At 51.3% G+C, this 27,711-nt stretch overlaps 2 protein-coding genes across 3 annotated transcripts; one reads left to right on the top strand and one right to left on the bottom strand.

Annotated features, from left to right (window-relative positions):
* Window positions 1-662: 662 nt before the first annotated feature.
* FNDC8 (fibronectin type III domain containing 8) lies at window positions 663-12,491 on the top strand. Its single transcript, NM_001076444.2, is given in 4 exon segments — window positions 663-939; window positions 8,937-9,303; window positions 11,298-11,534; window positions 12,070-12,491. Coding segments are annotated over 4 exon segments (966 nt in total). The 5' UTR covers window positions 663-730; the 3' UTR covers window positions 12,223-12,491.
* A 1,581-nt stretch (window positions 12,492-14,072) lies between these two features.
* Window positions 14,073-22,891, bottom strand: NLE1 (notchless homolog 1). Of its 2 annotated transcripts, NM_001014887.1 has the most exon segments (13): window positions 14,073-14,413; window positions 14,617-14,687; window positions 14,778-14,937; window positions 16,575-16,777; window positions 17,481-17,527; window positions 17,692-17,827; window positions 18,387-18,579; window positions 18,915-19,012; window positions 19,186-19,262; window positions 20,102-20,181; window positions 20,742-20,959; window positions 22,549-22,692; window positions 22,829-22,853. In NM_001014887.1, coding segments are annotated over 13 exon segments (1,461 nt in total). In that variant the 5' UTR covers window positions 22,850-22,853; the 3' UTR covers window positions 14,073-14,400.
* Between the last annotated feature and the right edge of the window lie 4,820 nt (window positions 22,892-27,711).

Genomic DNA, 27,711 nt, shown 5'->3' with positions numbered 1-27,711 from the left:
GCAAAGCCATTGCTGTTTTAACAGCTGCCGGGCTCCTCACCCCCACAAAGTCGTGTGTATGTTTTCCTCCCTGTGACATGGTTTCCCTGGGAACAGAAGCAGCCTCTGGCCCATTTCTGGATGCCTCTGCACCACCCACCATGGTCACTCAATATCTGAAGACACTTGAAGTGGAGGTGGGACAGAATTTAGAATTCCAGCAGTAAAACCTGGGTGTGTGGGCGCTCTGAACTCCATGAGCCATCCCAGCTTTCCCTGTGCCCACACTGCCTCCAGTGTCTGGATATGAAATCTCAGAATTCTATCGGCGAGGTGTCCCACTCCCAGGGATCCAGTCCATCCAGTACTGCCTGCCTCCCTCCATGCCCAGGTGCCACTGTTTCACCATCCACCTCCTCCTTCCCAGGGCAGATCGGAAGGGCACAGGTGCTGAGCATTTTGAGATCTTCAGAGAAGAGCAGGGCCGCTGTAACCACAGAGCCTTAGCCCGAGCGATGTCGTCAACTATTCTGGGGCTCTGCCCGCTCCTGATGTTGGCCCTGGGCTGCAGCAGCCCCCGGTCAGGGGGGAGGGTAGCCCCTAATTGTTACACTCTGTGATAATTATGAAGTCAGCTCATCGCACCCCATCCCACCGCAACTAAGGCTGTGTCTGCTGCCTCCAGTTTCTCTCTGCTTCCTGTCAGCTTGGTTGTCCTGCATGGTGCCGGCTGCGGTCCCAAACAAACTCAATGGCATCAGAGACATTCTACAAAGTGGGAGATGGGGAGGAGGCCATGCTGAAGAAGGAAACCCTCAATGTCTTGAATGCACTTGATCAAATGTCGAAGCCCTTTCCAAACCCCAAGTCAATGAACAGGACCGTCACGACCAAAAGCCTCCCACTTTCCTCAAGGGGCAGTTTGGTGAACTTCTTAGAGGAGGATGCCATCAATCTACCGTAAGACATGAGTCTGGTCCTTTTTTGCTTTCTAAGGCCAGAGCTGGATGGGCGGAGGAGTTGGCGAGAAGGGGAGTGGGGCGCAGGGAAGAGGGTATTGAAGAGGTGCCACTTCCTTGACTTATCACAGTCGAGACTCCCAGGGAAGAGCACATAAGAGGTTGCCTATGGATTCCTGACCCCAAATCAGTTCTTGGAGGCATGCTGGCCTCCAGCTCCGGGAAGCCTTCTGGGATTAGCTGGAGATGGGTTGGCAGTGCTCATCATCCTGTTTGGTCCTCACCATGAAGCCCCTCTCCTCTCGCCATGGTTCCTTTGCTCATCCTCCCTATGGTGCCTTCACCTGCCTGGTTATGTCCTCCCCCCAACCCCCAGGAACCTGCCTGCCTTCAGACTGAGGTCTGTGTTCCTCCTCAGTGATCACGGGTTTCCTTCACTTCATTTCACAAAACTCTTTGGGCACCTACAAGGTACCTGGTCCAAGGTTAAGTTCTGGGAATGCAGAGCTGGAAAGCAGTTTCTACCTTCAAGGAATTCCCAGCCTGGGGGGTGTGTGTGTGTGTGTGTGTGTGTGTGTGTGGTAGTTGGGGGTAGGGGGCTGTCAGACAAGAATTGAGGCTATTACAGCATGGTCTGTGCTATGACAGGGACAACTGGAGGAAATAGGGAATTTAGTATAGTGTGGGAGGGGGTGAAGTTAAGGGAGGTTTCGTGGAGGAGGTGACTCTCAGAGGAAGGGAAGGAGTTAGCCAGTGGAGGGACAGAGGGGTGGGTTGACGTGGGCTGAGGGAACTGTCTGTTGGGAAGTTTCACGGGTATGTGACCTATGCAATTAAACACAGCCTGACATTTGGAAGGACCCTGCTTAGTTTAATGGTTGGATGTTACTGTTTTGAAGGTCTTAATAATTTCTGAATAAAGGACCCCACAAATTATGTAGCTGGTCCTGATGACGTGAAAGGGGATACAGTGGTCACTCCCTTAGGTACCTGTCAGTAAACAGGTATGGCTAAAGTGGCGGATGCAGGTGGGAAACTTCCTGGTATGAGAAAGTCTTAGACTGGGAACCAAGTTTTAATCCAAGTTCTACCACTTAGATATGTGACCATAAACAAGTTCATTAAGGTCCGGGACCCTTGGTCCCCCATGTGTAAAACGAGACCAACAGCATCCAGCAGGGCTGCTGTGACAATCACAAGGAGTTTTTCTCCAGCATATAGCCCAATGCCTGGCTGCCCCTTCAGCACTGGTGTTTCCAACAAGTAAATCTTCAATAGAGATTCCTTGGGGCTTCCCGGGTGTTACAGTAGCTAAGACTCCATACTCCCAATGCAGAGGGGCCTGGGTGTGATCCCTGGCTGGGAAACTAGATCCCACATGCCACAATAAGAGTCTGCAAGCTGCAATTAAAGACCCCACATGCTGCAACTAATACCTGGTGCTGCCAAATAAATAATTTAAAAAAATAATTTAAAAAGTAATATAGAGATTCCTAAGAGTTGACTCATTGGAAAAGACTCTGATGCTGGGAGGGATTGTGGGCAGGAGGAGAAGAGGACGACAGAGGATGAGATGGCTGGATGGCATCACCAACTCGATGGACATGAGTTTGAGTGAACTCCGGGAGTTGGTGATGGACAGGGAGGCCTGGCGTGCTGCGATTCATGGAGTCGCAAAGAGTCGGACACGACTGAGCAACTGAACTGAACTGAAGGACAGTTTATGGACTTCCCAAGTGGCACCAGTGGTAAAGAACCCACTTGCTAATGCACAAGACATTAAGATTCATGTTCAATCTCTGGGTTGGGAAGATCCCTCAAGAAGGACATGGCAACCCACTCTAGTATTCTTGACCAGAGAATCCTATGGAGAAAGGAGCCTGGTGGGCTATAGTCCTTAGAGTCACAGCGTTGGACACGACTGAAGCAACTTAGCACATAGCACAGGACAATCTATAGTATAACTGACATCCATACCCAGACTCTTCAGCTTACAAAGGGCCTTGGAGGGAGAGTCATCTATTTCAAGTGTCCACCAAGGGCTAGCATAGGAGGTTTGGGCTGATCAGGATTTCGCAGGAGGAGGCTGATAGGGCTGGGGCTCAGGGAGGAAAATTTTGGCCTTGATCAATCAACCTCGAAGCTGGAGGCTGGCTTGGTGTGAGGGATCTAGGGGTATGTGTGGGTCACTGGATCTGGCTAGAGCGGCCGGGGGAGGTGGGGAAGGAAGCAGGGGAGGGGAGCCAGAAAGCACCAGGGGCAGACAGGAGCTGTGTAGCATGGGGCCCGGGAGATCCGGCTTCTGGTTCCAGCTCTGCCATCGACTACCAAGGTGACCTCAGTCAAGGTGCTTGGTGTCCACAGGCCCTATGGCCGCTTTCTCTAGACAGGGCTCTTCCAACTGAGGGCTGTGACCTATGAATGTGTCAGGAACTCATCCTAGTTGATGGAGACTAGTATTATAAAAATGAACTAAATAGAATTTAAACTCCAGAGTACATCACACAGAATAAGTACGGGTTTAGGAAACCAGTTAGTACTGGTTTGTGAAACATTTTAGTTATGTGTGTGTGTGTGTGTGTGTGTGTGTGTGTGTGTGTGTGTGTATGTGTGTATATACTGGGGTTTCCCAGGTGGTGCTAGTGGTAAAGAACCCGCCTGCCAATGCAGAAGACATAAGAAACTCAGGTTCAATCTCTGGATCGGGAAGATCCCCTGGAGAGGGCATGGTGATCCAATCCAGTATTCTTGCCTGGAGAATCCCATGGACAGAGCATCCTGGCAGGCTACAGTCCATGGGGTTACATACACGCGTGTGCTAGCTTGTCAAGAAATACGTATTTCTTACTTTCAGTTCAGTTGCTCAGTTGTGTCCGACTCTTTGCAACCCCATGGACTGTAGCATGCCAGGCCTCCCTGTCCATTACCAACTTTCGGAGTTGACCCAAACTCATGTCCATTGAGTCCGTGATGCCGTCCAACCATCTCATCCTCTGTCGTCCCCTTCTTCCACCTTCAATCTTTCCCAGCATCAGGGTCTTTTCAAATAAGTCAGCTCTTTGCATCACGTGGCCAAAGTATTGGAGTTTCAGCTTCCACATCAGTCCTTCCAATGAACACCCAGGACTGATCTCCTTTAGGATGGACTGGTTGGATCTCCTTGCAGTCCCAGGGACTCTCAAGAGTCTTTTCCAATACCACAGTTCAAAAGCATCAATTCTTCAGCACTCAGCTTTCTTTAGAGTCCAACTCTAACATCCGTACATGACTACTGGAAAAACCATAGCCTTGACTAGATGGACCTTTGTTGGCAAAGTAATGTCTCTGCTTTTTGATGTGCTATCTAGGTTGGTCATAACTTTTCTTCCAAGGAGTAAGCGTCTTTTTATTTCACGGCTTCAGTCACCATCTGCAGTGATTTTGGAGCCCCAAAAATAAAGTTAGCCACTGTTTCCACTGTTTCTTCATCTATTTGCCATAAAGTGATGGGACCAGACACCATGATCTTTGTTTTCTGAATGTTGAGCTTTAAACCAACTTTTTCACTCTCCTCTTTCACTTTCATCAAGAGGCTCTTTAGTTCTTCTTCCCTTTCTGCCATAAGAATGGTGTCATCTGCATATCTGAGGTTATTGATATTCCTGCCGGCAGTCTTGATTCCAGCTTGTGCTTCATCCAGCCCAGAATTTTGCATGATGCACTCTGCATATAAGTTAAATAAGCAGGGTGACAATATACAGCCTGGACGTACTCCTTTTCCTATTTGGAACCAGTCTGTTGTTCCATGCCTAGTTCTAACTGTTGCTTCCTGACCTGCATACAGATTTCTCAAGAGGCAGGTCAGGTGATCTGGTATTCCCATCTCTTGAAGAATTTTCCATAGTATGTTGTGATCCACACAGTCAAAAGCTTTGGCATAGTCAATAAAGCAGAAATAGATGTTTTTCTGGAACTCTCTTGCTTTTTCGATGATCCAGTAGATGTTGGTAATTTGATTGCTGGTTCCTGTCTTTTCTAAAACCAGCTTGAACATCTGGAAGTTCACAGTTAACATATTGCTGAAGCCTGGCTTGGAGAATTTTGAGCATCACTTTACTAGCATGTGAGATGAGTGCAATTGTGTGGTAGTTTGAGCATTCTTTGGCATTGCCTTTCTTTGGGATTGGAATGAAAACTGACCTTTTCCAGTCCTGTGGCTACTGCTGAGTTTTCCAAATTTGCTGACATATTGAGTGCAGCACTTTCACAGCATCATCTTTCAGGATTTGAAATAGCTCAACTGGAATTCCATCACCTCCACTAGCTTTGTTCGTAGTGATGCTTCCTAAGATCCGCTTGACCTCACATTCCAGGATGTCTGGCTCTAGGTGAGTGATAACACCATCATGATTATCTGGGTCATGAAGATCTTTTTTGTACAGTTCTTCTGGGTATTCTTGCCATCTCTTCTTAATATCTTCTGCTTCTGTTAGGTCGATACCATTTCTGTCCTTTATTGATCCCAACTTTGCATGAAATGTTCCCTTGGTATCTCTAATTTTCTTGACGAGATCTCTAGTCTTTCCCATTCTGTTGTTTTCCTCTATTTCTTTGCATTGATCACTGAAGAAGGCTTTCTCATCTCTCCTTGCTATTCTTTGGAACTCTGCATTCAAATGGGTATATCTTTCCTTTTCTCCTTTGCTTTTCACTTCTCTTCTTTTCATAGCTATTTGTAAGGCCTCTTCAGACAGCCATTTTGCCTTTTTGCATTTCTTTTTCTTGGGGATGATCTTGCTCCCTGTCTCCTGTACAATGTCATGAACCTCTGGCCATAGTTCATCAGGCACTCTATCAGATCTAGTCCCTTAAATCTATTTCTCACTTCCACTGTATAATCGTTAGGGATTTGATTTAGGTCATACCTGAATGGTCTAGTGGTTTTCCCTACTTTCTTTCATATAAGTCTGAATGTGGCAATAAGGAGTTCATGATCTGAGCCACAGTCAGCTCCCAGTCTTGTTTTGGCTAACTGTATAGAGCTTCTCCATCTTTGGCTGTAAAGAATATAATCAATCTGATTTCGGTGTTGACCACCTGGTGATGTCCATGTGTAGAGTCTTCTCCTGTGTTGTTGGAAGAGGGTGTTTGCTGTGACCAGTGCGTTCTCTTGGTGGAACTCTATTAGCCTTTGCCCTACTTCATTCTGGACTCCAAAGCCAAATTTGCCTGTTACTCCAGGTGTTTCTTGACTTCCTACTTTTGCATTCCAGTCCCCTATAATGAAAAGGACATCTTTTTTGGGTGTTAGTTCTAAAAGGTCTTGTAGGTCTTCATAGGACCATTCAACTTCAGCTTCTTCAGCATTACTGGTTGGGGCATAGAATTGGATTACTGTGATATTGAATGGTTTGCCTTGGAGATGAACAGAGATCATTCTGTCATTTTTGAGACTGCATCCAAGTACTGCATTTCGAACTCTTTTGTTGACCATGATGGCTACTCTATTTCTTCTAAGGGATTCTTGCCTGCAGTAGTAGATATAATGGTCATCTGAGTTAAATTCACCCATTCCAGTCCATTTTAGTTCGCTGATTCCTAAGATGTCGACGTTCACTCTTGCCATCTCCTCTTTGATCATTCCAATTTGCCTTGATTCATGGACCTGACATTCCAGGTTCCTATGCAATATTGTTCTTTACAGCATCAGACCTTGCTTCCATCACCAGTCACATCCACAACTGGGTGTTGTTTTTGCTTTGGCTCCATCCCTTCATTCTTTCTGGAGTTGTTTCTCCACTGATCTCCAGTAGCATATTGGGCACCTACCGACCTGGGGAGTTCATCTTTCAGTGTTCTATCTTTTTCCCTTTTCATACTGTTCATGGGGTTCTCAAGGCAGGAATACTGAAGTGGTTTGCCATTCCCTTCTCCAGTGGACCACATTTTGTCAGAACTCTCCACCATGGCCCTACATGGCATGGCTCATAGTTTCATTGAGTTAGACAAGGCTGTGGTCCATGTGATTAGATTGGTTTGTTTTCTGTAATGGTTTTCAGTCTGTCTGCCCTCTGATGGAAAAGGATAAGAGGCTTATGAAAGCTTCCTGATGGGATAGACTGACTGAGGGAGATACTGGGTCTTGTTCTGATGGGCGGGGCTGTGCTCAGTAAACCTTTCATCCAATTTTCTGTTGATGGGTAGAGCTGTGTTCCCTCCTTCTTACCTTAGTTCAAGGTAAGAAAAAAAAAAAGATTTGAAAGTTAAATTTTTTTGATCCTGTATTTCATCAGCAAAAAATTTTAAAGAGTGGGGAAACATGGGCAAGGTTTTTCTTTGTAACAGCAAAGAATTGGTAACAATACAAATATCCATGTAACAGAACACCCTACAACAGTTAAAATGACTGAACCAGAGCAGATTAATCTAAAAATACAATGTTTTAAGTAAGAAAACGGCAAACTGCAAATGAATATGTACTGAATGATACCATTTATTTATATAAAGTTTAAATTATGCAAAATAATAGCATACGTATCTAACAAACCTATGAAAACACATTGGGAATAAGAAACACAAAATTTTAAATTTACTGCTCAGGCTGCTTCTGAGGGAGAGGATCAGGAGAGGGGTAGGGGAGCAGAGTACACAGGGGGCTTTAGTTACACTGAGACAGCTTTAGTTCTGAGTTGGATAGAAGCTAAATGGAAGCTTAATATAATATCATTTTTTCCAGTTTTATTGAGACACAGTTGACATTTAACATTGCATTAGTTTAAAGTATGCAATATCATTTGATAATTGTATGTATTGTGAAATCATTACCCCAGTAAGCTTAGTTAACATCCATCACCACGCAGTTACAAATTTTTGTGTGTGAGATGAGAGCTTTTAAGACCTAATCTCTTAGGAACTTTCAAATGTACAATCCGATATTGTTCCTTATAGCCACCACTTTGTGCATTGGTTGGGTGGTGGTGGTTTAGTCACTAAGTCATGTCATTTTGTACATTATGTCCCCATGAACTTATTATCCTTGATATCTTGAATGAGTCTGAAATATTTCACAATTTAAAAAAAAAAATTAGAGGACTTCCCTGGTGGCTTAGTGGTAAAGAATCCGCCTGCCAATGCAGGAGACATGGGTTCAATCCCTGGTCCTGGAAGATCCCGCATGGCACGGAGCAGCTAGGCCCACGCACCGCAATTAATGAGCCTGTGCTGTAGAGCCCAGGAGCTGCATCTGCTGAAGCCCGCGCGTCCTAGATCCTGCGCTCTGCAGCAAGAGAAGCCACCGCATCGAGAAGCCGAGCACCGCAACTAAAGAGTAGGCCCTGCTCTCTGCAACTGCAGAAAGCCTGCACGGCAGTGAAGACCCAGCACAGCCGAAAATACGTAAACAAACACTTTTTTAAAATAAAAAAATTATAAAGGAAGAAAAGTTTTTGAGCATTTACCCCAATAAATATATATTTATCTTTGCTGTTAATTTTACATGCTGTATATTAATACATATTGATAACTGTCATAAAAATCTAAGTAAATAAATGCAGTAATTACATATTAAACAACAGTAAATAAATATTTAATAAAACTTATTATTTTTCTTTTAGATACTTTTAGATATTTTTCCATATCCCAGTAGATCGTTATGGTCATTCCCTGGGGTGTTTGCACCCTACCTTGGAGGAAGGACTTGGAGCTTTAGTGGTGTTTCTAAAAATGTGGTTCTCAGAACACTTGCATCAGAGTCATCTGAGGATCTTATGAAAGATGCTTTAGCAGCTTCCCCAATGCCGTCCCAGCTGGGGACCAGGGACCAGGAATGTGCATTTTGCACTAGTGAGTGTCCCGGTGAGTATGACGAACTGCTGCAGAGCAAGAATGTTCTGAGTGGCTCAAAAGCAGTTGAGAGTATTGGTAAGTCCTGCCCAAGGCCTGCCTGCCGCTGGGAGCCTCCAGGCAGCAGGGGCTGGGGCAGCTGCCTCCATCTATCTCCCCTCTCCCCTCCCCCTCCAGGAAGCACATGCCGCTGGAGGATTCCGAATGCAGCTCCGATGACACCAGCATCTCCCCCATGTCATCCACCTTGTTGAATCCCATCAAGTTGGCCGTGACCCAGCCCAACAGCAGCTTCTTTGCGGGCATGCTGGAGGGCGAGCTGAACAAACTCAGCCTTTCCTCGATAGCCAAGAGCACAGAGAAGGGGCACCTGGCCCTCTGCCCCCAGTCTAAGTCCCAGATGGCCCCTGGGGGCCTGCTGGACTTCGACAACCCTGAGGTGGACACAGACACGTCCTCAACGCCCTCGGAGTCCTCTGTGGTCTTGGATGTGCCGGAGGCGCCCTTCGTCTGTGAACACACGGTCAGCGACTCCACAGCTGTGGTGCGTTTCCACCCAGATGCATCTGGCAAAGGCTTGATGCCCTCCCTCCCCCACCCCCACATGCCCGGCATTGAGCTGAGCTCACTGGGGAGTGTGTGGATACCTCCTGCCTGCATCCTGAGCTCTAGTGCATGGGTTAGGAGAGAGGGCGTATCTGTAAAGAACTCCAGCTCAAGCTAGAGAAGGTTCAATGCTGTAGGAAAAGTTCAGACCAAGTGCCACTGGGGATTTGGAAGGAAAGAAACGTTACTTCCAGCTGCAGGAGTAAGCTTTGTTGGCGTTCAGTGACATTTGAGCTGGGACACAGAGGTCAGACTTAAACATCTAGAGACCAGGAAAGGCATTCTGTGCAGGGCTGATGCTAGCAAAGGCTCACATATGGGAGAAAACATCCACGTCCTAATTCGGGGTTGCTCACACTTTCCGGCACCTGCAGATCTGATCATCATGTTACCAAGAAGATTCCTCATTCCTTGAGGTTCTGACATAGTAGGTCTGGGGTGGGGTCTGAGACTCTGCATTGCTAACACATTCCCAGGTGGTGCTGATGGCCCACAGACCACATGCTGAGTAGCATTGTTCTGGATACAGGAAGGGAACAGCAGGAGGGGGTCATTTTCCAGAGGTCCTGTAATGTTAGGTTGCTGCTGCTGCTAAGTCGCATCAGTAGTGTCCGACTCTGTGCGACCCCATAAACAGCAGCCCACCAGGCTCCTCTGTCCCTGGGATTCTTCAGGCAAGAACACTGGAGTGGGTTGCCATTTCCTTCTCCAATGCATGAAAGTGAAAAGTGAAAGTGAAGTTGCTCAGTCGTGTCTGACTCTTAGTAACCGCATGGACTGCAGTCTACCAGGCTCCTCTGTCCATAGGATTTCCCAGGCAAGAGTACTGGGTGGGGTGCCATTGCCTTCTTCAAATGTTAGGCTACTGTATGGATTTTTCAGTAAGCAAAGAGGACCAGCTCTGTGCAGAGTTTTGTATCAGGTGAGAGATGCGATATGAGTTACATATTGGAAAATACCGTCTGGTGGCTCAAACAGTAAAGAGTCTGCTTGCAATGCAGGAGACCCGGGTTCGATCCCTGAGTCGGGAAGATCCCCTGGAGAAGGAAATGGCACTCCACTCCAGTACTCTTGCCTGGAAAATCCCATGGATGGAGGAGCCTGGTGGGCTACAGTCCATGGGGTCGCCAAGAGTCAGATACGACTGAGTGACTTCACTTACTTTGGAAGATAAATCTGGAAGGACCATTGTTGGATAGGCCAGTGCAGTGTTTCTCAAAGTGTGGTCCCCAGACCACCAGTAGCATCTGCATCATATGGCACCTTGTTAGAAATTTAAATCCTTGCTTTCCCCACCCTCCTGATCGGGCCTGCTGAATCAAACTGGGCACAGGGGCCAGCGGTCCTTGTTTTAACAAGTCCTCTGGGGTATTCTGATGCACACCAACGTTTGAGAGCCACTAGCCTAGATGGAGGAGACACTGGAAACAGGAGACAAGGCAAGTGACATCAGGGCCAGGAATCTGCAGTGTTAGAAAAGCCCTCTGCAATCCTTAGTCTGGCTTGGCAGCCATGGCTGTAGTACAAAGTGGACTCAGGAGAGACGGGTCTGAACCTTGACTCTGGCACTTTGCTGTGTGGCCATGGGCCGGACACTTCCTCTCTCTGAACTTGTAACCTCATCTGCAGTGAGTGAGGTGGACGAGATGATTGCTAAGGTCCCTTTCAACGGACACACAGTCTATAGAATATGGAGTTGAGGGTACCCCCTGAGGTTGGTGAGGCTGCCCAGGGAGAATGGCTCAGGCTTTGGGCTGGTGGGGCCTCATCTAACATGGGGTATGCCTACCACCCTCAGCCACACCTGCCTCAGCTCCAGCGGGAGCAGGGATGGGATTGGGGTCTTCTGACCCACATTGCAGAGGGGCTGGTGGGGTGGTAAGGGGAGGCCAGGCCAGGTCTGAGGAAGCCTTGGGGGTTCTCTCCTCCTAGATTTCCTGGACCTACGCCCCTGGCAAGCAGCAGGTCAGTTTCTACCAGGTCCTGTTACAGGAGGTGGTCAGGAAAAACAGCGGCGAGACGCCCAAGGCGAAGAACCGCCCCTGGATCTTCAATAAAATCCTGGGCACCACTGTCAAGCTGATGGAGCTGAAGCCGAACACGAGTTACTGCCTCACGGTCCGCGCAGCTAACACCGCTGGGGTGGGGACGTGGTGCAAGCCCTACAAAGTGAGCCATGGGAGAAGAGGGGCCCAAGGGTCAGGGACCCTAGAGGTTGGGAACACCCTTGTACCCCCAGGACCTCTCCTCCTGCTGGCTTTCCCTCTCCCTGGGCAGATAAGCCTCAGTTACAGACTGTTCTCCTTGGAGAGGGTTAAGGAGTAAGTCACTTTGGGGTCCCCTGGAAACTGACCTGTTCATTCATCCCTAATGTGTGTCTCTCAAAGCCAGTGGCTTCTGGATTCTTCAACTTAGTTATCAATGATTGTGATGGGTTGTGAAGTCAAGGGCACTGCGGGGAAAAAAAGAGGGAAGAGGCTAACGGGGTACAAAGCAGGGAAGAGCCTGGGGGTGGCAGGGCAGGCCTGAGTAGACACTGCTGAGCTTGGAAACAGCACACAACCGGGGAGAAACAGATGTCAGTGAGTAGGCTGGTAGGGCACTCGGAGACCCCTTCACAGACAGACGAGGGGGTGGCGGTGTGGAAGAGGTGAGGCCAGGGTCAGCTCTGCCAAGGGGTTCTGAGGACTTTTTTTTCTTTCAGTTTGCAACCGTGGCCACTGACTTGAACAGCTTCCCCGAGAACAACCCCATCCAGATTACCGTGCAGCGCAAGGAGCCCCAGCGGAAGACCGTGTCCCTCGGGCTGGAGGACATGCGCAGGCTCGAAGATCTGGAACACCTCTTTCCCTACTAAGGGGGAGGGTCCCAGGAAGCCCCTCACCCACCTTCAGCTTCGGCCCAGGGTCCTCAGCAGTCAGAACCACGAGATATACCACCAGCCCCGAGCCAGGGAACCACTGACCACCCTGCTGGTTCCGGGCCTGGGGCCAAGGTTAGAGGGGAGCTCCACTCACCCGGAGCCTCTGCAGGCCAGGCCAGATCAGCCTCCACTGCCCGTAGCTGCTAGGCTTCCTTCCCCAGATCTGGGCTGGTCCAGGTCCCTCATTAAAACCTGCAGGTCACCCAGCACCCTGAGATTCTGCTTTGTGCCACTGACGGCCTCAGCTGGGCCGCGGACCCTCACCCTTCTGGCTTCTGCCAGGACCAAGAGTCCAGGTGGGTCAGGGGGACACGGGGTCATGAGATGCCATCGCCCTTTCCCTGTGAGAGAAAGAGACGGTCCCCAAAGACTACAGCGCTCGCCAGGAAAAACAGTGATGCTGGACACAGGCAGTGACAGCCTGCAGTCAGCCCAACCTGAGCCTGGGGGGACATGGGGCAAAGTGCCCAAGCTCTGAGGGGAGGGTTTAATCCCTTCTGTCTCACCTTGGCTCTTCCTGGATGTGATGGCTCAGACAAACCACTTACGCTTCTGGGGCTGAATTTCCTCATCAAAAATACGGGGATGTGGGACTTCCCTGGCAGTCCAGTGGTTAAGACGCTGCGCTTACAATGCAAGGCGTGAGGGTTCAATCCCTGCTGTGTGCCGTGGCCAAAAAAATAAGGTTGGGGGGGTGGTGGCGACAGCACAGAAACCTGCTTTACTTGGCTTTAGCCAGCATTTCCCAAGCTGTTGACGACAGAATCCCCATCCTCTCCTGTGTGAATTACATTCATCACGTGTCCAAAGAATACTAAGGAAGGCTAGAAACCTGTTTGGCTCTTTGATTCTTCACATCTGTACCCCGCCCTGGGGACGTGGCACAGTCCTTCCAGGCACGGCTGCAGGGTCACTGTGAGGCTCAAGTGAGAGCCCAGCAGCAGAGAGCGTGGCACAGAGTGGGGCCTCAGAGCCTGTCGCCTCCCTTCAGCCCACACGTAGTCCCACTGCAGAGACCAGGCAGGTGGAAGCCGAGAACCAGAGCCAGGCAAGGTGCAAAATCGTAAAAGCACAGATGTGGGTGGGGGAGGGTGAGGAGGACCAAGAAGTCAAAAAAGGCTGTGGCCCCGAGTGCTCTGTACAAGGATGGCTGGAATTCAACCCGGGTAGAGGCACCTGGTCCTGGAAGAAGAGTGGGGGCAAGACCTCGGTCCAAGGTCTCAGCATGTCCTGGTGGGGGTTCCCTTCACCCTGTGAGTCTTTGGGGGGCAGAGAGCCACCCTCCCCATCACACCATCCCCACTTCTGCCTGAGCCTGCACCACCACACAGCCCATTAGGGGGAGCCCTCAGGGACCGCCTCTCTGAACCCAGAGAGCCCAGTGACACTGAATGAGGTCAGGGAAAGCACCCCAGAGCAGCAGGGCTGGCACAAGTCCCCGTGATGGTCACAGCGTCCTCTCTCTGTGCTGTCCAGACCAGGAAGTAGTCTCGAGCTAGTGTGACAACTGCATTTCTAACTGGGCTGAATTCTAGTTCATGCAAACAGCTACACGTGGCTCGTGCTGCCAGAAGGGACAACACAGCCTTAAGAGCCTCCTCTAGCTACTACAAGACAGGCCTCAGCGCGTCACCCCAGCCTCTCCCTCATAGGCACGGTGGCAAGAAAGGAAAGACCGCTTCCTGCTCAGCATGGTACTGGAGTAGCCCAGAGGGAGGGGCTACACAAACTGACCCAGCATAGACCCCTGGGCATCGAGGACAGGAATCGTAACCCAAACACACAAAATATAAGTTATTTATTTGGTCACAGAATCCGGGGCCTGACCCTGAAGAGAGACAGCATTTAGAAAAGGCAGCAGCTGGTCATCGCCCAGCCTTCTGCTGCCCATGCTCGTGCTAGCGAGGTACCGAGTGATGGCCGATGACTGGGGTCAGTGACGACCTCCTGCGACCTTTGACCTGTTCTGCGGGGGGACCCCCGTGGGGTCTGACCGAGGACAGCAGGTCACGCTCATTCTCAAGGCCATCACGCAGCCTGAGGCCTCCCATCAGAGCAGGCAGTGGGCAGAAGCTGAGTCCAGATGGGGATCCCAGAGACCTGGGGGGCTTCTCATCTCCTCCATCTGTGAACAAAGGCAGGGAATGGGATGGGGACCCCAGCTCAGGAAAGAAAGGCACCGCACAGTCCCAGGAGCCCACGATGGGGGCGAGCCTGGGCAGGTAGAGAGCCCGTGGAGCTCTCCACCACGGGGGATGACCACGAGGGCAAGGGCAGGAGAGCCAAGCACACCGGCCGCCACTGCACCCCCCACACCCCGAAACTCACATCCGGAGGCACTTGTCCTTCCCACCACTGGCCACTCTCTGGCCATCGGGACTCCAGTCGACAGCGTATACCTAAACGGGAGGGGGACAGTGGTGCAGTGAGCAGGGTTGGGGTCGGGGGCAGGCTTCAGTCCCCGCTCAGCCCACGAGGGTTGGCCGCACCTCGTCCGCGTGGCCCGGCAGGTCCGTGGACAGCTTCTGGGCCTTCACGTCCCACACTTTGAGCGTGCTGTCGCTGCTGCCGCTGACCAGGAGCCGGCTGTCGGCCGACCACGCGATCTGGTACACGGCAGCCACGTGGCCGCGCAGGGAGGCCAGGTACCTGGGTCAGGGGGGAGAGTGATGAGGACGAATGTGAGATCTTGGGACACGTCTGAAGGGTGCTCGAGGCCCCCGGCAGTCATTCTCAACTGTGGCTGCATGTCAGGATTACCTGGGAACCCGTATAAAATCTCCCTGCCTGGCCCCCACCCCGGACCAATTTAACCTCTGCTGGTCATTGCGATTTTGTAAAACTGCTTCTAGGATGCTTCTTGCCGGGCCTCCACGCTTGCTCAACTTTGCAAGCCTTGAACTCCAATGCCCCCATCTCTTGGCCCGTCTGCACGACACCCCCCGCTCTGCCCAGCCCAGCAGGTGCCTGCTGACAGGTGGCGTGAAGGAGCAGTGGGCCGGGCCACTGGGACCTGGTCGGGACAGACTGACTGTGTCTGATGGTGCAAGTCATTGGGCCTGAGACTGTTTCCTTGTCTTAAAAAGGAGCTGGGGACTTCCCTGGGGTCCAGTGGTTGAGAATCTGCCTTCTAATGCAGGCGACTCGGGTTTGATCCCTGATGGGGGAATTAAGATCCCACATGCCACGGGGCAACTGAGCCCACGTCTGCAAGTAGAGAAGGCCACATGCCGAAATGAAGACCCCTCACGCTGCAACTCAGACCCAACCCAGCCAAGTAAATGAATTAACCAAACAGCCTATTTCACAGGGCTTTGGTGTGGATATACACAGAGACGGACACACAAGTCCCGCTTTAGCCTCAGGAGTGTTTCCCTGCTCCTTCCCCAACCCACGCCTCGACCTCTCCTCCTATCAACTGCAAGGGCGCTGTGCCTCGTCACACCACTGCTTCTCAGACCTGAAAGGTGTCCTTAAATGGCGGGTTCTGATCCCCAAGCTCTGGGCTGGGGGGCCCAGGGTTCCGCAATTCCATCAAGCTCCCAGACAGGTAACGCACTGTCTGATCTGTGGACTCCACTGTAAGGAGGGCCAGATGACAACCAGACCACAAACCTACTTTATCTGCTGCATCCCCAGCCCTTGACCAGCTTTCAGACCATTTCTCTCCCTAGGCGTACAATGAACTAGCCATTCTCAGCACCCGCTTAGTGAGGGTGCTGAACACACCGCCTCGTTCAATCCTTGTGATAAGGCTGAGAGGTGAGGGGTCTGCACACCCAGAAGAGGAAACAGGGGCTCAGAAAATCCAGGGACTCCCCTGGTGCTCCAGTAGTTAGGAATCCGCCTGCCAACGCAGGGGATGGGTTTGCATCTTTCCTTGTCTGGGAAGATCCCACATGCCTCGGGGCAGCTAAGCCCACCCCGCGCACCACAACTACTGCGCCTGCCCACCTAGAGCCTTCTCTTGTTGCTTCACAGCAAGAGAAGCCACTGCAATGAGAAGCCGGCAGGCCACAATCAGAGCGTGGCCCCCCGCTCACTGCGACTAGAGAAAGCCCGCCGGCACGCCACAATTAGAGTGTGGCCCCCGCTCACTGCAGCCAGAGAAAGCCCACGAGCGCAAACGCAGATCCAGCAGAGCCAAAAATAAAAACAAAATAAATGAAAAAAAAAAAAAAAAAAAATCCAACCGCTTGCCACAGCCACACAGCTAGGAAACAGCAGAGCCGAGCTCCTTCCGGAGGGGGAGCGCCCCTCCTCCCGGGCCCACGCCCCCCACTCACTTGCCGGTCCTGCCGTCCCACAGCTTGATGGACTTGTCGAAGGAGGCGCTGGCGATGACACGGGAGTCTGGGGAGAAGACCACCTGGTTGATGAGGGCCTGGTGCCCCGTCATCCGTGCCAGGGGCTTCTTGTCCTCTGCCGGGGACCACAGGAACAGGGTGAAGTCATCTGAGCCAGACACTAGCCTCTCTGGGCCCTGGCCCTGCGGCGGCAAGGACGCGCACATGGTCTCAGGGAGGAGACCCGACCTCAGGGGCGGACACACCACCGTCTGCTCAATCGTGGGCTCGTAACCACCGGACCGCCAGGGAAGTCCCCACCGTGGTATCTTAACAGGGGGCCGGGTTTGCTATGTGGGCTTGTGTACGTGTGTGTCTGTACTGTGTAGTGTGCACACACACGTGTGTGTGAAGTCTCGGAAAGGACACACGAGACACTGGGAGCACTGGATGCTTCCAGAAGGAGCCACAGAGATGAAAGGCTCTCCACCATCTGTTTTTTGTGTGTTCTTTGAACCCTAGACTATCTGAATGTGTTACTGAAACTAAATGGAATTTTAAAAAGAGAGGGACTTCTCGTGTCCAGTGATTAGGACTCCATGTTCCCAATGCAGGGGACAGGAGGTCTATCCCTGGCTGGGGAACTACCAGCCTGAATTCCGAGGCCAAAATAAATAAACAGAGGTACCTTAGAATTACAAATAAATAGATAAGCAAAAAAAAAAAAAACCCAAAGTGAAATAAACTGATTCACAGCGCACTAAGGTTTTAGAATTGTAAAGGAAGAACTTTGGGGGAACGGTACATTCTGTACTGGGGCTACAAGGGAGAGGGGCCTGAGCCTGTGCAGTGTTTGGGGGACGAGGAGAAACCCCACATGGAGTTGGGGGTGCTGGGGACGCTCACCCGCACGAGGTTGTAGCGGCTAAGGGCCCTCTCCTTCAACTCCTGCACTGTGTCCAGGCACCAAAGGAAAGAAGGAACAAGGCTGATGAGAAAATTCAACATGGACAGCAAGCACCCCCCACCCGGCCGAGGCTGGCCCCTCACACGTGAAGCCCGAGAGCCAGCTCCTTCTCAAGCAGCCCTTCCTCCCTGCCTCCTTCCGCTCACTCACAGGACCCTCGGAGGTCTTGGGCGTTCACTGAGGCCTCGGCGGGCTCAAAGGCCCCTGTGCGCAGGGCGTAGTCGGTGCTGAGGGCCATGGTGTTCACCCAGTGGCCGTGGCCTTGCAGAGTCCGGCACAGCACGCCCTAGGGTGGACGGAGACAGGTCAGACGCTCACAGAGCACTCTGCACCCCAGGAACATGAATGTCCAGGTCAGCCCCAGAAGATGGGGGGTGGCCCACAGGACTCTGAAGCAGGGCCCGCATTCACTGTGATCCGAATCAAATCAAATCACTGTGATCTGAATCAAACCACCCATCAGATCACTCATCGTGATCTGAATCAAAACTCGAACCCTCTGGGTTCAAGTCTCTCATTTGTGAAACGAGGGCATGAGCCCAGATCAATGTTTCTGAAAATATGTTTCACAGAAAAGACATGTCAGGAAAAAAGGGCTCTAGTCCAGTAAGTTTGCGATACAGCAGGCCTGATAAACCTAAATAGGCTTCCGACAGCAGAAAATTCCAGAGCCTGACCACGCTCAGGGGCCCTGGACTCTCCGCTGTAACGCAGCACTGACCCCAGGACCCACTGTTCAGAAGCACCTCCCTGACCAGTTCCCGGAACAAGTTCAGGAAACACTGGTTCGACATCCCTGACCCGCGATTTCCCCAGTCTGGTTCCGGACCCCTCCGAGCTCTTACATCATGAGCCCTCCAGACTTTGATGGTGCGGTCCTGGGAGGCCGAGTAGAGAAGTCCGTCCCCTCCCCACCGGAGACAGGTGACTGACTGCGCGTGCCCGGTGAGGGTGCGCTCGCAGCGGCCCGCAGTCGTGTCCCAGACCCGCACACTGCCGTCCTTGGAGCTGCTGGCCACGTAGCGACACTCGGGGTTGCTGGGGAGGAAGAGATGGGTCCTCACTTCTGAGCGGGCAATGCCTGTCTTCCCACGCTGTCTCCCGATGCCCAGCTCGAAGGCCGGGGATAGCGTCTCGACGGCTTCCTGACCCCACCATCCGGTGGCTGCAAGGTGGCTCTCAGTCCCCGTGACGAGCGCCCACCACCCCCCACCCACGGGTGCAGACGACCTTCCCCACCGCCTGCCATGCTGTCACTGCCAGTCAGAGCCCCTACCCTGTCCCCTAAGACTCCTCTTAGGCGAGTCTTAAGGGGCGGGGTACAGCTTTGAACCCCTGGCTTCTCATTCACCCCAGTTGTCAGTGTCACTTACGCATGGAGGGGCTCCCAGCTCAGGGCTGTGATCCACTTGCTGTGGCCAGTGAGCGCCCTGCCCACTTGCTTCCCTGTGCTTGGGTCCCACAGGAGAATCTGCGGGACAGAAGCTCATCAAATAACCCTCCCCAACCTTCCCCTGGCCCCACCCAGGGTCCCCCGCCCACTGCCCCCAGCCACCCCTCCCTGAAGACCCCAGGACCTCATTCTGAGGTACTCCCAGGAAGGGACTCCAGGGTCCCCACATAAGTACCCCAAGCATCATCTACCTGGCCATTCTTACAGCCTGAAGCCAGCTTCTTGCCATCTGGGGACCAGGATATGCTCAGGACCCAGTGTCTGTGTCCTGGGAAGACAGGGAGGGGAGAGAGGGGGGCCACACCTGTCTTTATCCCAAACGCTCAGCAATGCCCGGCACACTGCAGAAAGTGCTATTTGCCACATAGTTAGCTGCCAAATAAATGAATGCTCAAACACTGATCGAAGAGATGAGACTCCCCAGGCAAATGGCAAACCCTCCCCAAGTGCTAGAGCCATGCAGCTGCTGCACAGATAACACCGCCACTTTCTAATGGTTCCTCACGTGCCACGTGATATAAAATTCTTGCACATGTCAGCCCTTACAATTCTCACGATAGCTCTAGAGTATGGAGCAAAGTGAGAAGTATCACCCCCATTTTCCAGATGAGAAAACTGAAGCTTAGAAAGGAAGCGAGGCCTACACAAGGTCACCTCACTAGTGTGAGGCTCCCGGGCCAGCAGCATCAGCACCACCTGGGAACTTGAAATGCAAATTCTCAGGCCACATCCCAGACTGGAGGAGACAAAAATTCTGGGGGTGGGACCCAGAAACCTGTATTTTAACAAGCCCTCTAAGTAATTCTGATGCATGTTCAAGTTTGAGAACTACTGTGGCAGAGACCGGACTTAAGCCCAGTTCTCCTTGCTACCAGCCAGACAGTCCCTGCCCGCATCCTCCCGCTGACTTTTGGGTCCAGTCTCTGCTTGTTTGTAAGTGGCTGGTGGGGCTCAAGGGTAAGGTCTCCACCTAGGAACTGGCAACCGCTAACTGGATGTTAAGAGGCTGGAATGTGCTCTGGGCCTCCCAGGAACTAGAGAGCTGAACGAATCACCCGCCTGCCTCTGTATCAACACCGCTCTGTGGGTAACCGCGTGCGTACCGACCCTGGCATGTGAAGTGTGGCGTCTCAGTGCTGAGATCCCAGAAGCGAACTGTCGTGTCTCCGGAGCCACTGGCCAGGTACCTGGGGAAGAAGAGGGCGGCCTGACCTCTGCACTGGGGACATGGGGCTGGGTTGGGCCCCACCCAAAACACTGCACTCGTACATTCCCGCGGCCTATTCAACTGTCTTCTGGGAACAGAATCTGGGAGTGGAAATTTCTCTCTCTTCTGAAAAGGAGAACTATAACACACAGGCCATCTGGGAGAAAGGAATGGCCACAGCCATAACCAGTTAAAGCTTCTCAGAGGACTGTGAGAAGCAAATAAACCCTGTTTCTCAGAGGAACAACTGACTCAGAGAGGTTAAGTGACCTGCCCAGGTCACACAGCAAGGAAGGGGTAGAGGTGAGCTTGCAGCTCAGCTCTCCTGAGAGCAAGTCCAGGAAGGGCTCCTCCAAGGCAGGTGTCCTTGGCCTTTGGGGACAAAATTTCAGTGGGCGAGTCACTTACTTACACCCTGAGCCCAGAGCTTGGGTCAAGGAAAGGCAGCCAGAGGCCCCACTGAGCATAACTTGGGGGTCCCCCCACCCCAGCCAACAGCTGCATCCACACTCCCCTCCATGACTCTGCTGCTGTCCTTACTTTCCCGTGGGGCTGAAGGCCACGGAAATGACCGCCTCACTGTGACCCTCCAAGGAGCTGGTGCAGCGGGTCACAGCGCGAACCCTGAAGATAGCTTGTGGCTGGTAAATGATGTCCAAGACCTTCTCTGTCTCCACCGCCTGGGACTCCAGCGTCCTCCCCAGCGAGGAGACGATCTCCGCATCGTGCACATAGAAAGCCAGTGGCAGGGGATCCTCCTGGAGGACAAGAGCAAAGGGGACACCCCATCAAAGGACGGGCAGGGCAGCCTCCACCGGGGGACCCTCCCCTCCCCACCCTCTGCAAGCTGTGTGCAGGCAAAGCCTTCTTTTCAGCCACCCTGCTTGGGACACTCCCATTATTCCCCATTGAGCAAGACCTTTTTAGTCCTTCAAAATCAACTCCAGAATATTTACAAACCATTTTAGAATCCTTTATCTGCATCTCACACCTACCCTGACAGATAGGCACTCATACTGAAAAAACAGAGCAACCAAGTGATCAGCCCAATGTCCTACTGCTAATGACTAATTCAGGTTCTTCAGACAGAAGTCCAGGATTAGAATTAGTATACAGCATTTAAGGCATTTTCTAAACCACCACACCAGGCTCTATAATGTGTAAGAAGCATCCAAAAAGCTGATTGAAAATGCAGACTCTCTGCTTCACCCCTGGGTCCGGTGTAGTTAAGTGTAGGGTGGGGTCCAGGTACTGCATTTTTAAGCAACTTCCCCCACCTCCAATGTTGATGTTGTTCAGTTGCTAAATCCTGTCTGACTCTTTGGGCCCCCATGGACTGTAGCCCGCCAGGCTCCTCTGCTCTTGGAATTCTCCCAAGCAAGAATACTGGAGTGGGTTGCCATCTCCTTCACCAGGGGGTCTTCCAGACGCAGGGATCGAACCAGTGTCTCCTGCACTGCAAGCCAATTCTTTACCACTGAGTCACCAGAGAAGCCCACCTCCAATAGAGGGCAGCATTTTGATAAACACTAGCAGCTTAGAGCGGAGAAGGCAATGGCACCCCACTCCAGTGTTCTTGCCTGGAGAATCCCAGGGACGGGGGAGCCTGGTGGGCTGCCATCTATGGGGTCGCACAGAGTCGGACACGACTGAAGTGACTTAGCAGCAGCAGCAGCAGCAGCTTAGAGGAAATCAGTCCTGAATATTCATTGGAAGGACTGATGTTGAAGCTGAAACTCCAATACTCTGGCCACCTGATGCGAAGAACTGACTCATTTGAAAAGACCCTGATGTTGGGAAAGATTGAAGGTGGGAGGAGAAGGAGACGACAGAGGATGAGCTGGTTGGATGGCATCACCGACTCAATGGACATGAGTTTGAGTAAACTCCGGGAGTTGGTAATGGACAGGGAGGCCTGGGGTGCTGCGGTCCATGGGGTCCCAAAGAGTCGGACACGACTGAGCTGACTGAGCAGCTTAGGAGAGAAGTTTTGAGTCTGACGTTTGAGTTCCAACTCCATTATCTACCACCTACGGCGCAGCATCTTACACACAATCGAATGATCGTAGGCAACAATGTAAAATGAGGTTAGTTAATGACAACGGGGAGACAGTGCGGGGCTGCGACAAGGAATCACTGTGATGATGCGCCCAATGTGTTCAAAACGCGCGGTCTCTCCGCAGGTGGGCCCTGAAGGTGGGCGTGTAAATCGCTCACTCGAATCACATCTTCCGACCCTCCCCAAAGGTAGACCGCAAGGCCGGGTTGTCAGCACTTCGGGGGAGCGGTGGGGGCCCTGGTACCCAAGACCTTCGGCCTCCCGATCCCCCGCGTGCCCGAAGCTCACCTGGGCCAGTAGAGCGTTGCACACGAGCTGCAGCTTGTCCGGGGTGATGTCCACGGGCACGTCGAACGGCGAGCCCAGCAGCTGCCCGCCCTCATCCTGGAACTGCACGAGCAGCCGCTGCACATCGCGCGTCGCCGCCTCGTCCTGTGCGGACAAGCGCGGTGGGCGTCACTCCCGTGCCTCGGTTACCCGAGGGCCCCCACTCCCGCCTCCCTACGGCCTCGGGAAAGCCGGCGGGAGAGCCCGTCCGCGGGCCCCGCCCGCACTCACGCACACCCACCGCCGCCGCCGCCGCCGCCATCCTGCGTCCCCACGTGGAGGAGGTAACTCCGGCGTGATGGAGCGCCGCTGCCGTGGTTCAGCGGCGCCGCAGCCCGCCTCATCGCCCCCTGGTGTCGCGGAGGGGAAGTGCCGCGCCCCGCCAAGCCTCCGGCATTGGGCGTGGGCTCAGCTCAGCCTCCACATCCTACCCTTGGACCGGTGGCCGCCTGGGCGTTCAGTCTCTCCCAGTGCCTTGCAGGATACTGACAACCTTTTGTCTTTTCAGAACAGCGATTCTTAGCCCCAGTTTTCAGTTCAGTCGCTCAGTCGTGTCCGACTCTTTGCGACCCCATGAACCCTGTCCATCACCAACTCCCGGAGTCCACCCAAACCCATGTCCATCGAGTCGGTGATGCCATCCAACCATCTCATCCTCTTTCGTCCCCTTCTCCTCCTGCCCTCAATCTTTCCCAGCATCAGGGTCTTTTCAAATGAGTCAGCTCTTTGCATCAGGTGGCCAAAGTATTGGAGTTTCAGCTTCAACATCAGTCCTTCCAATGAACATCCAGGACTGAGCCCCAGTTTTACCAATGCGTAATTCAAGGCTCTGGCTGGTTGATTGTCCCTGAGATCACAGAGGTAGGAAATGGGAATGGCTTATAAAACCAGAGCCCATGGGATTGAAGGCAGAAATTAGGATTCTTTTTAAGTTTTAAAATAATTAATTAATTTTTATTTTTGGCTGCTCTGGGTAATCGGTGTGCGCACGGGCTTTCTTTAGTTAAGGCCAGCGAAGGCTGCTCTCTATTGCCCTATGCAGACCTCTCTTTGCGGTGGCTTTTCTAGTGGTGGCTCATGGGTTCCGGAGCGCAGGCTCAGTAGTCGCGCGCTTAGACTTAGTAGCTCTAAGTCATGTGGAATCATCCCAGGTGATTGGCAGGCGTATTCTTGACCACTGGACCACCAGGGAAGTCCTAGTATTCTTTTTTAAATGGCTGAAATCAATTAATAATACGTGAGTATAGAAGCAAAAAATTCCTGCAGTCTTCAACAGTGTACAGCTATAATAATAATAACAATATATATTGTTATTAACAATAATAACAACAAATACTAACAATAATAGCAATGTGTCAGGCATTGTTCTAAGTGCTCGACATATGTTCTAAGTGTTTACATTGTTCTAAGTGCTTTACATTTAATCCTCATGACTCTTTTCACCCCATATTACAGATGAGGCACTGAAGCAGAGATGAACCAGAAGAACTCTTACTGGAAACCAAGGATCTTCGGTCAGCTTCTCTTTCTCTCTGTCTCCCTCCTTCCCCCTTCTGTCCCTCTCTCTCTTCCTCCGCTCTATCCAGGGCGCCCCAAGCTCCGCCAGGCCTGCCTCATTACCCTATCTAGAGTCTGTTCCCTCCATCTCCACTGCCACACTGACGCCAAGCAGGGCCCTTTGGGGCTCCCAGGCACAGAGGCCTTTTTGTCCCCCATTTCATGTAGGCAAGACTCCACCTTCCACAACCTTCTCTGAGTGCCAAAGAGTAGATTCAAACAGTTGCTAATCAAGGTAGGAGCAACCAGGAAACCACCTGAGTCAAGATTAAAGGGATCGGAGAAGCTCTTCAAGGTTAGGAGACCACCTTAGACCCTGCACACACCCTAATCTTGTCAGCAACCCCATCCTTTTGCAACTTTGCAGAGGAAAGAAGGAAAGACTGTTACTGGACTTCCCTGGTGATCTAGTGGTGAAGAATCTGCCTGCCAATGCAGGGGATATGGGTTCAATCCTTGATCCAGAAAGACCCCACACGCTGTGGAGCAGCTAAGCCCATGTGCCACAATGACTGAAGCCCATGCTCTAGAACCTGTGCTCTGCAACAAAGAGTAGAAGCCACCAAAATGAGAAGCTCTCGTACCGCAACAAAGAGTAGCCTCTGCTCGCCACAAATAGAGAAAGCCCACTCGCAGCAATGAAGACCCATCACAGCCGGAAAAGAAAAAGAAAGATGTTATTGCCTTGATCCTTATCACATCCTCCTGCATGACTATATAACCTCTCCCTACTCACCAGAATTGGCCTGCAATGCAGGAGACCCGGGTTCGATTCCTGGTTTGAGATGATCCCCTGGAGAAGGGCAAGGCTACCCATTCTGGCCTGGACAATTCCATGAACTGTATAGTCCATGGGGTCCCAAAGAGTCGGACACAACCGAGCGACTTTCACTTTTACTTTTCACTCACCAGGGCAGGGGGGCACAGCACTTGAAATGCTAGTGTACTGGTACTGTGTTCCCCCTTTGCCTGACAAACTAGTAGTCGCTCTTCCCTTCTCCTCCACAATTCTGTCTGTGTATTGCTGTTCAGCATCAGTGCACACAGAGCCAAGATTTTGGCCGCAATACTGGTTCCTACAGTCTCTACATTTGCCTACCTGTCTTTACCCTGCTTCCTCCTCTTCACATGGCAACCAGGGTGATGTTTCAAACCAAAACTCTGCTCAATTGCTTTCTGTCTTTGTTACCCTACAAAGCCTCCCATTACAGGCAGGGAAAAATCAGACTCCTTTAATGGTCCACTCAGCCTTAGTTCCCTCATGCAATTTTCTGGAACTGGTATGAACTGAATTGTGCACACATACCTCCAATTCATAAATTGAAGCCCTAACCACCAGTGTGACTCTTAGAGACAGACCCTATTGTTGTTCAGTTGCTTAGTCGGTCCAACTCTTTGCAACTCCATGGACTGCGGCGTGCCAGGCCTCCCTGTCCTTCACTCTTTCCCAGAACTTGTTCAAACGCATGTCCATTGAGTCAATGATGCCATCCAATCATCTCATCCTCTGTTGTCCCCTTCTCCATCTGCCTTCAGTCTTTCCCAGCATCACAGTCTTTGCCAGTGAGTCAGCTCTTCCCATCAAATGGCCAAGGTATTGGAGCTTCAGCTTCAGCTTCAGTCCTTCCAATGAAAATTCAGGGTTGATTTCCTTTATAGTTGACTGCTTTGATCTCCTTACTGCCCAAAGGACTCAAGAGTCTTCTCCAACACCATGGTTTGAAAGCATCAATTCTTCGGTGCTCAGCCTTCTTAATGGTCCAACAGGAAGTAATAAAGGTTAAGTGAGGTCATAAAGATGGCATCCTAATCTGATAGGACTGATGTCCTTTTAAGAGGAGGACACACAAGAGCTCGCGCTCTCTCTCCTTGTCTCTCTCTTTGTTCTCACACAGAGAAGAGGCTGTGTGAATACAAAGCAGAAGATGGTTGTCTACAACCCAAGAAGTGAGGTTTCACCAGAAACCAACCCACATGATGGCACCTTGATCTTAGGCTTCTAGCCTCCAGAATTATGAGAAAAGAAGTTTTTGTTGTTTAAGCCACCCAGTTTAGTTCAGTTCAGTTCAGTCGCTCAGTCATGTCCGACTCTTTGTGAACCCATGGATTGCAGCACGCCAGGCCTCCCTGTCCATCACTAACTCCCAGAGCCTGCCCAAACTCTTGTCTGTTGAGTCGGTGATGCCATCCAACCATCTCATCCCCTGCTGCCCATTTCTCCTCTTGCCTTCAATCTTCCCCAGAATCAGGGTCTTTTCTAATGAGTCAGTTCTTCCCATCAGGTGGCCAAAGTATTGGAGCTTCAGCTTCAGCATCAGTCCTTCCGAAGACTATTCAGGATTGATTTCCTTTAGGATGGACTGGTCTGATCTCCTTGCAGTCCCAGAGACTCTCAAGAATCTTTTCCAACACCACAGTTAAAAAGCATCAATTCTTCGGCGCTCAGCTTTCTTTAGAGTCCAAATCTCACATCTATACATGACTACTGGAAAAACCATAGCCTTGACTAGACAGACCTTTGTTGGCAAAGTAATGTCTCTGCTTTTTAATATGCTGTCTAGGTTGGTCATAACTTTTCTTCCAAAGAGCAAGCATCTTTTAATTTCATGGTTGCAGTTACCATCTGCAGTGATTTTGGAGCCCCCAAAATAAAGTCAGCCACTGTTTCCATTGTTTCCCCATCAATTTGAAGTGATGGGACCAGATGCCATGATCTTAGTTTTTGGAATATTGAGTTTTAAGTCAACTTTTTCATTCTCCTCTTTCACTTTCATCAAGAAGCTTAGTTCTTCTTTGCTTTCTGCCATAAGGGTGGTGTCATCTGCATGTCTGAAGTTATTGATATTTCTCCCAGCAATCTTGATTCCAGCTTGTGCTTCATCCAGCCCAGCGTTTCTCATGATGTACTCTGCATATAAATTAAATAAGCAGGGTGACAATATACAGCCTTGACGTACTGCTTTCCCGATTGGAACCAGTCTGTTGTTCCATGTCCAGTTCTAACTGTTGCTTCCTGACCTGCATACAGGTTTCTCAAGAGGCAGGTCAGATGGTCTGGTATTCCCATCTCTTTCAGAATTTTCCATAGTTTGTTGTGATCCACACAGTCAAAGGCTTTGGCATAGTCAATAAAGCAGAAGTAGATATTTTTCTGGAACTCTCTTGCTTTTTCAATGACCCAGCAGATGTTGGCAATTTGCTGTCTGGTTCCTCTGCCTTTACTAAATCCAGCTTGAACATCTGGAAGTTCATGGTTCATGTACTGTTGAAGCCTGGCTTGGAGAATTTTGGCATTACTTTACTAGCATGTGCTGCTGCTGCTGCTAAGTCGCTTCAGTTGTGTCCGACTCTGTGCGACCCCATAGACGGCAGCCCACCAGGCTCCCCCGTCCCTGGGATTCTCCAGGCAAGAACAATGGAGTGGGTTGCCATTTCCTTCTCCAGTGCATGAAAGTGAACAGTGAAAGTGAAGTCGCTCAGTTGTGTCCGACTGCTAGTGACCCCATGGACTGCAGCCCACCAGGCTCCTCCGTCCATGGGATTTTCCAGGCAAGAGTACTGGAGTGG

This window comes from Bos taurus, chromosome 19 (assembly GCF_002263795.3).
Source record: "Bos taurus isolate L1 Dominette 01449 registration number 42190680 breed Hereford chromosome 19, ARS-UCD2.0, whole genome shotgun sequence".
NCBI lineage: Eukaryota > Metazoa > Chordata > Mammalia > Artiodactyla > Bovidae > Bos > Bos taurus.
This window is presented reverse-complemented; position numbering and strand designations above follow the sequence as displayed.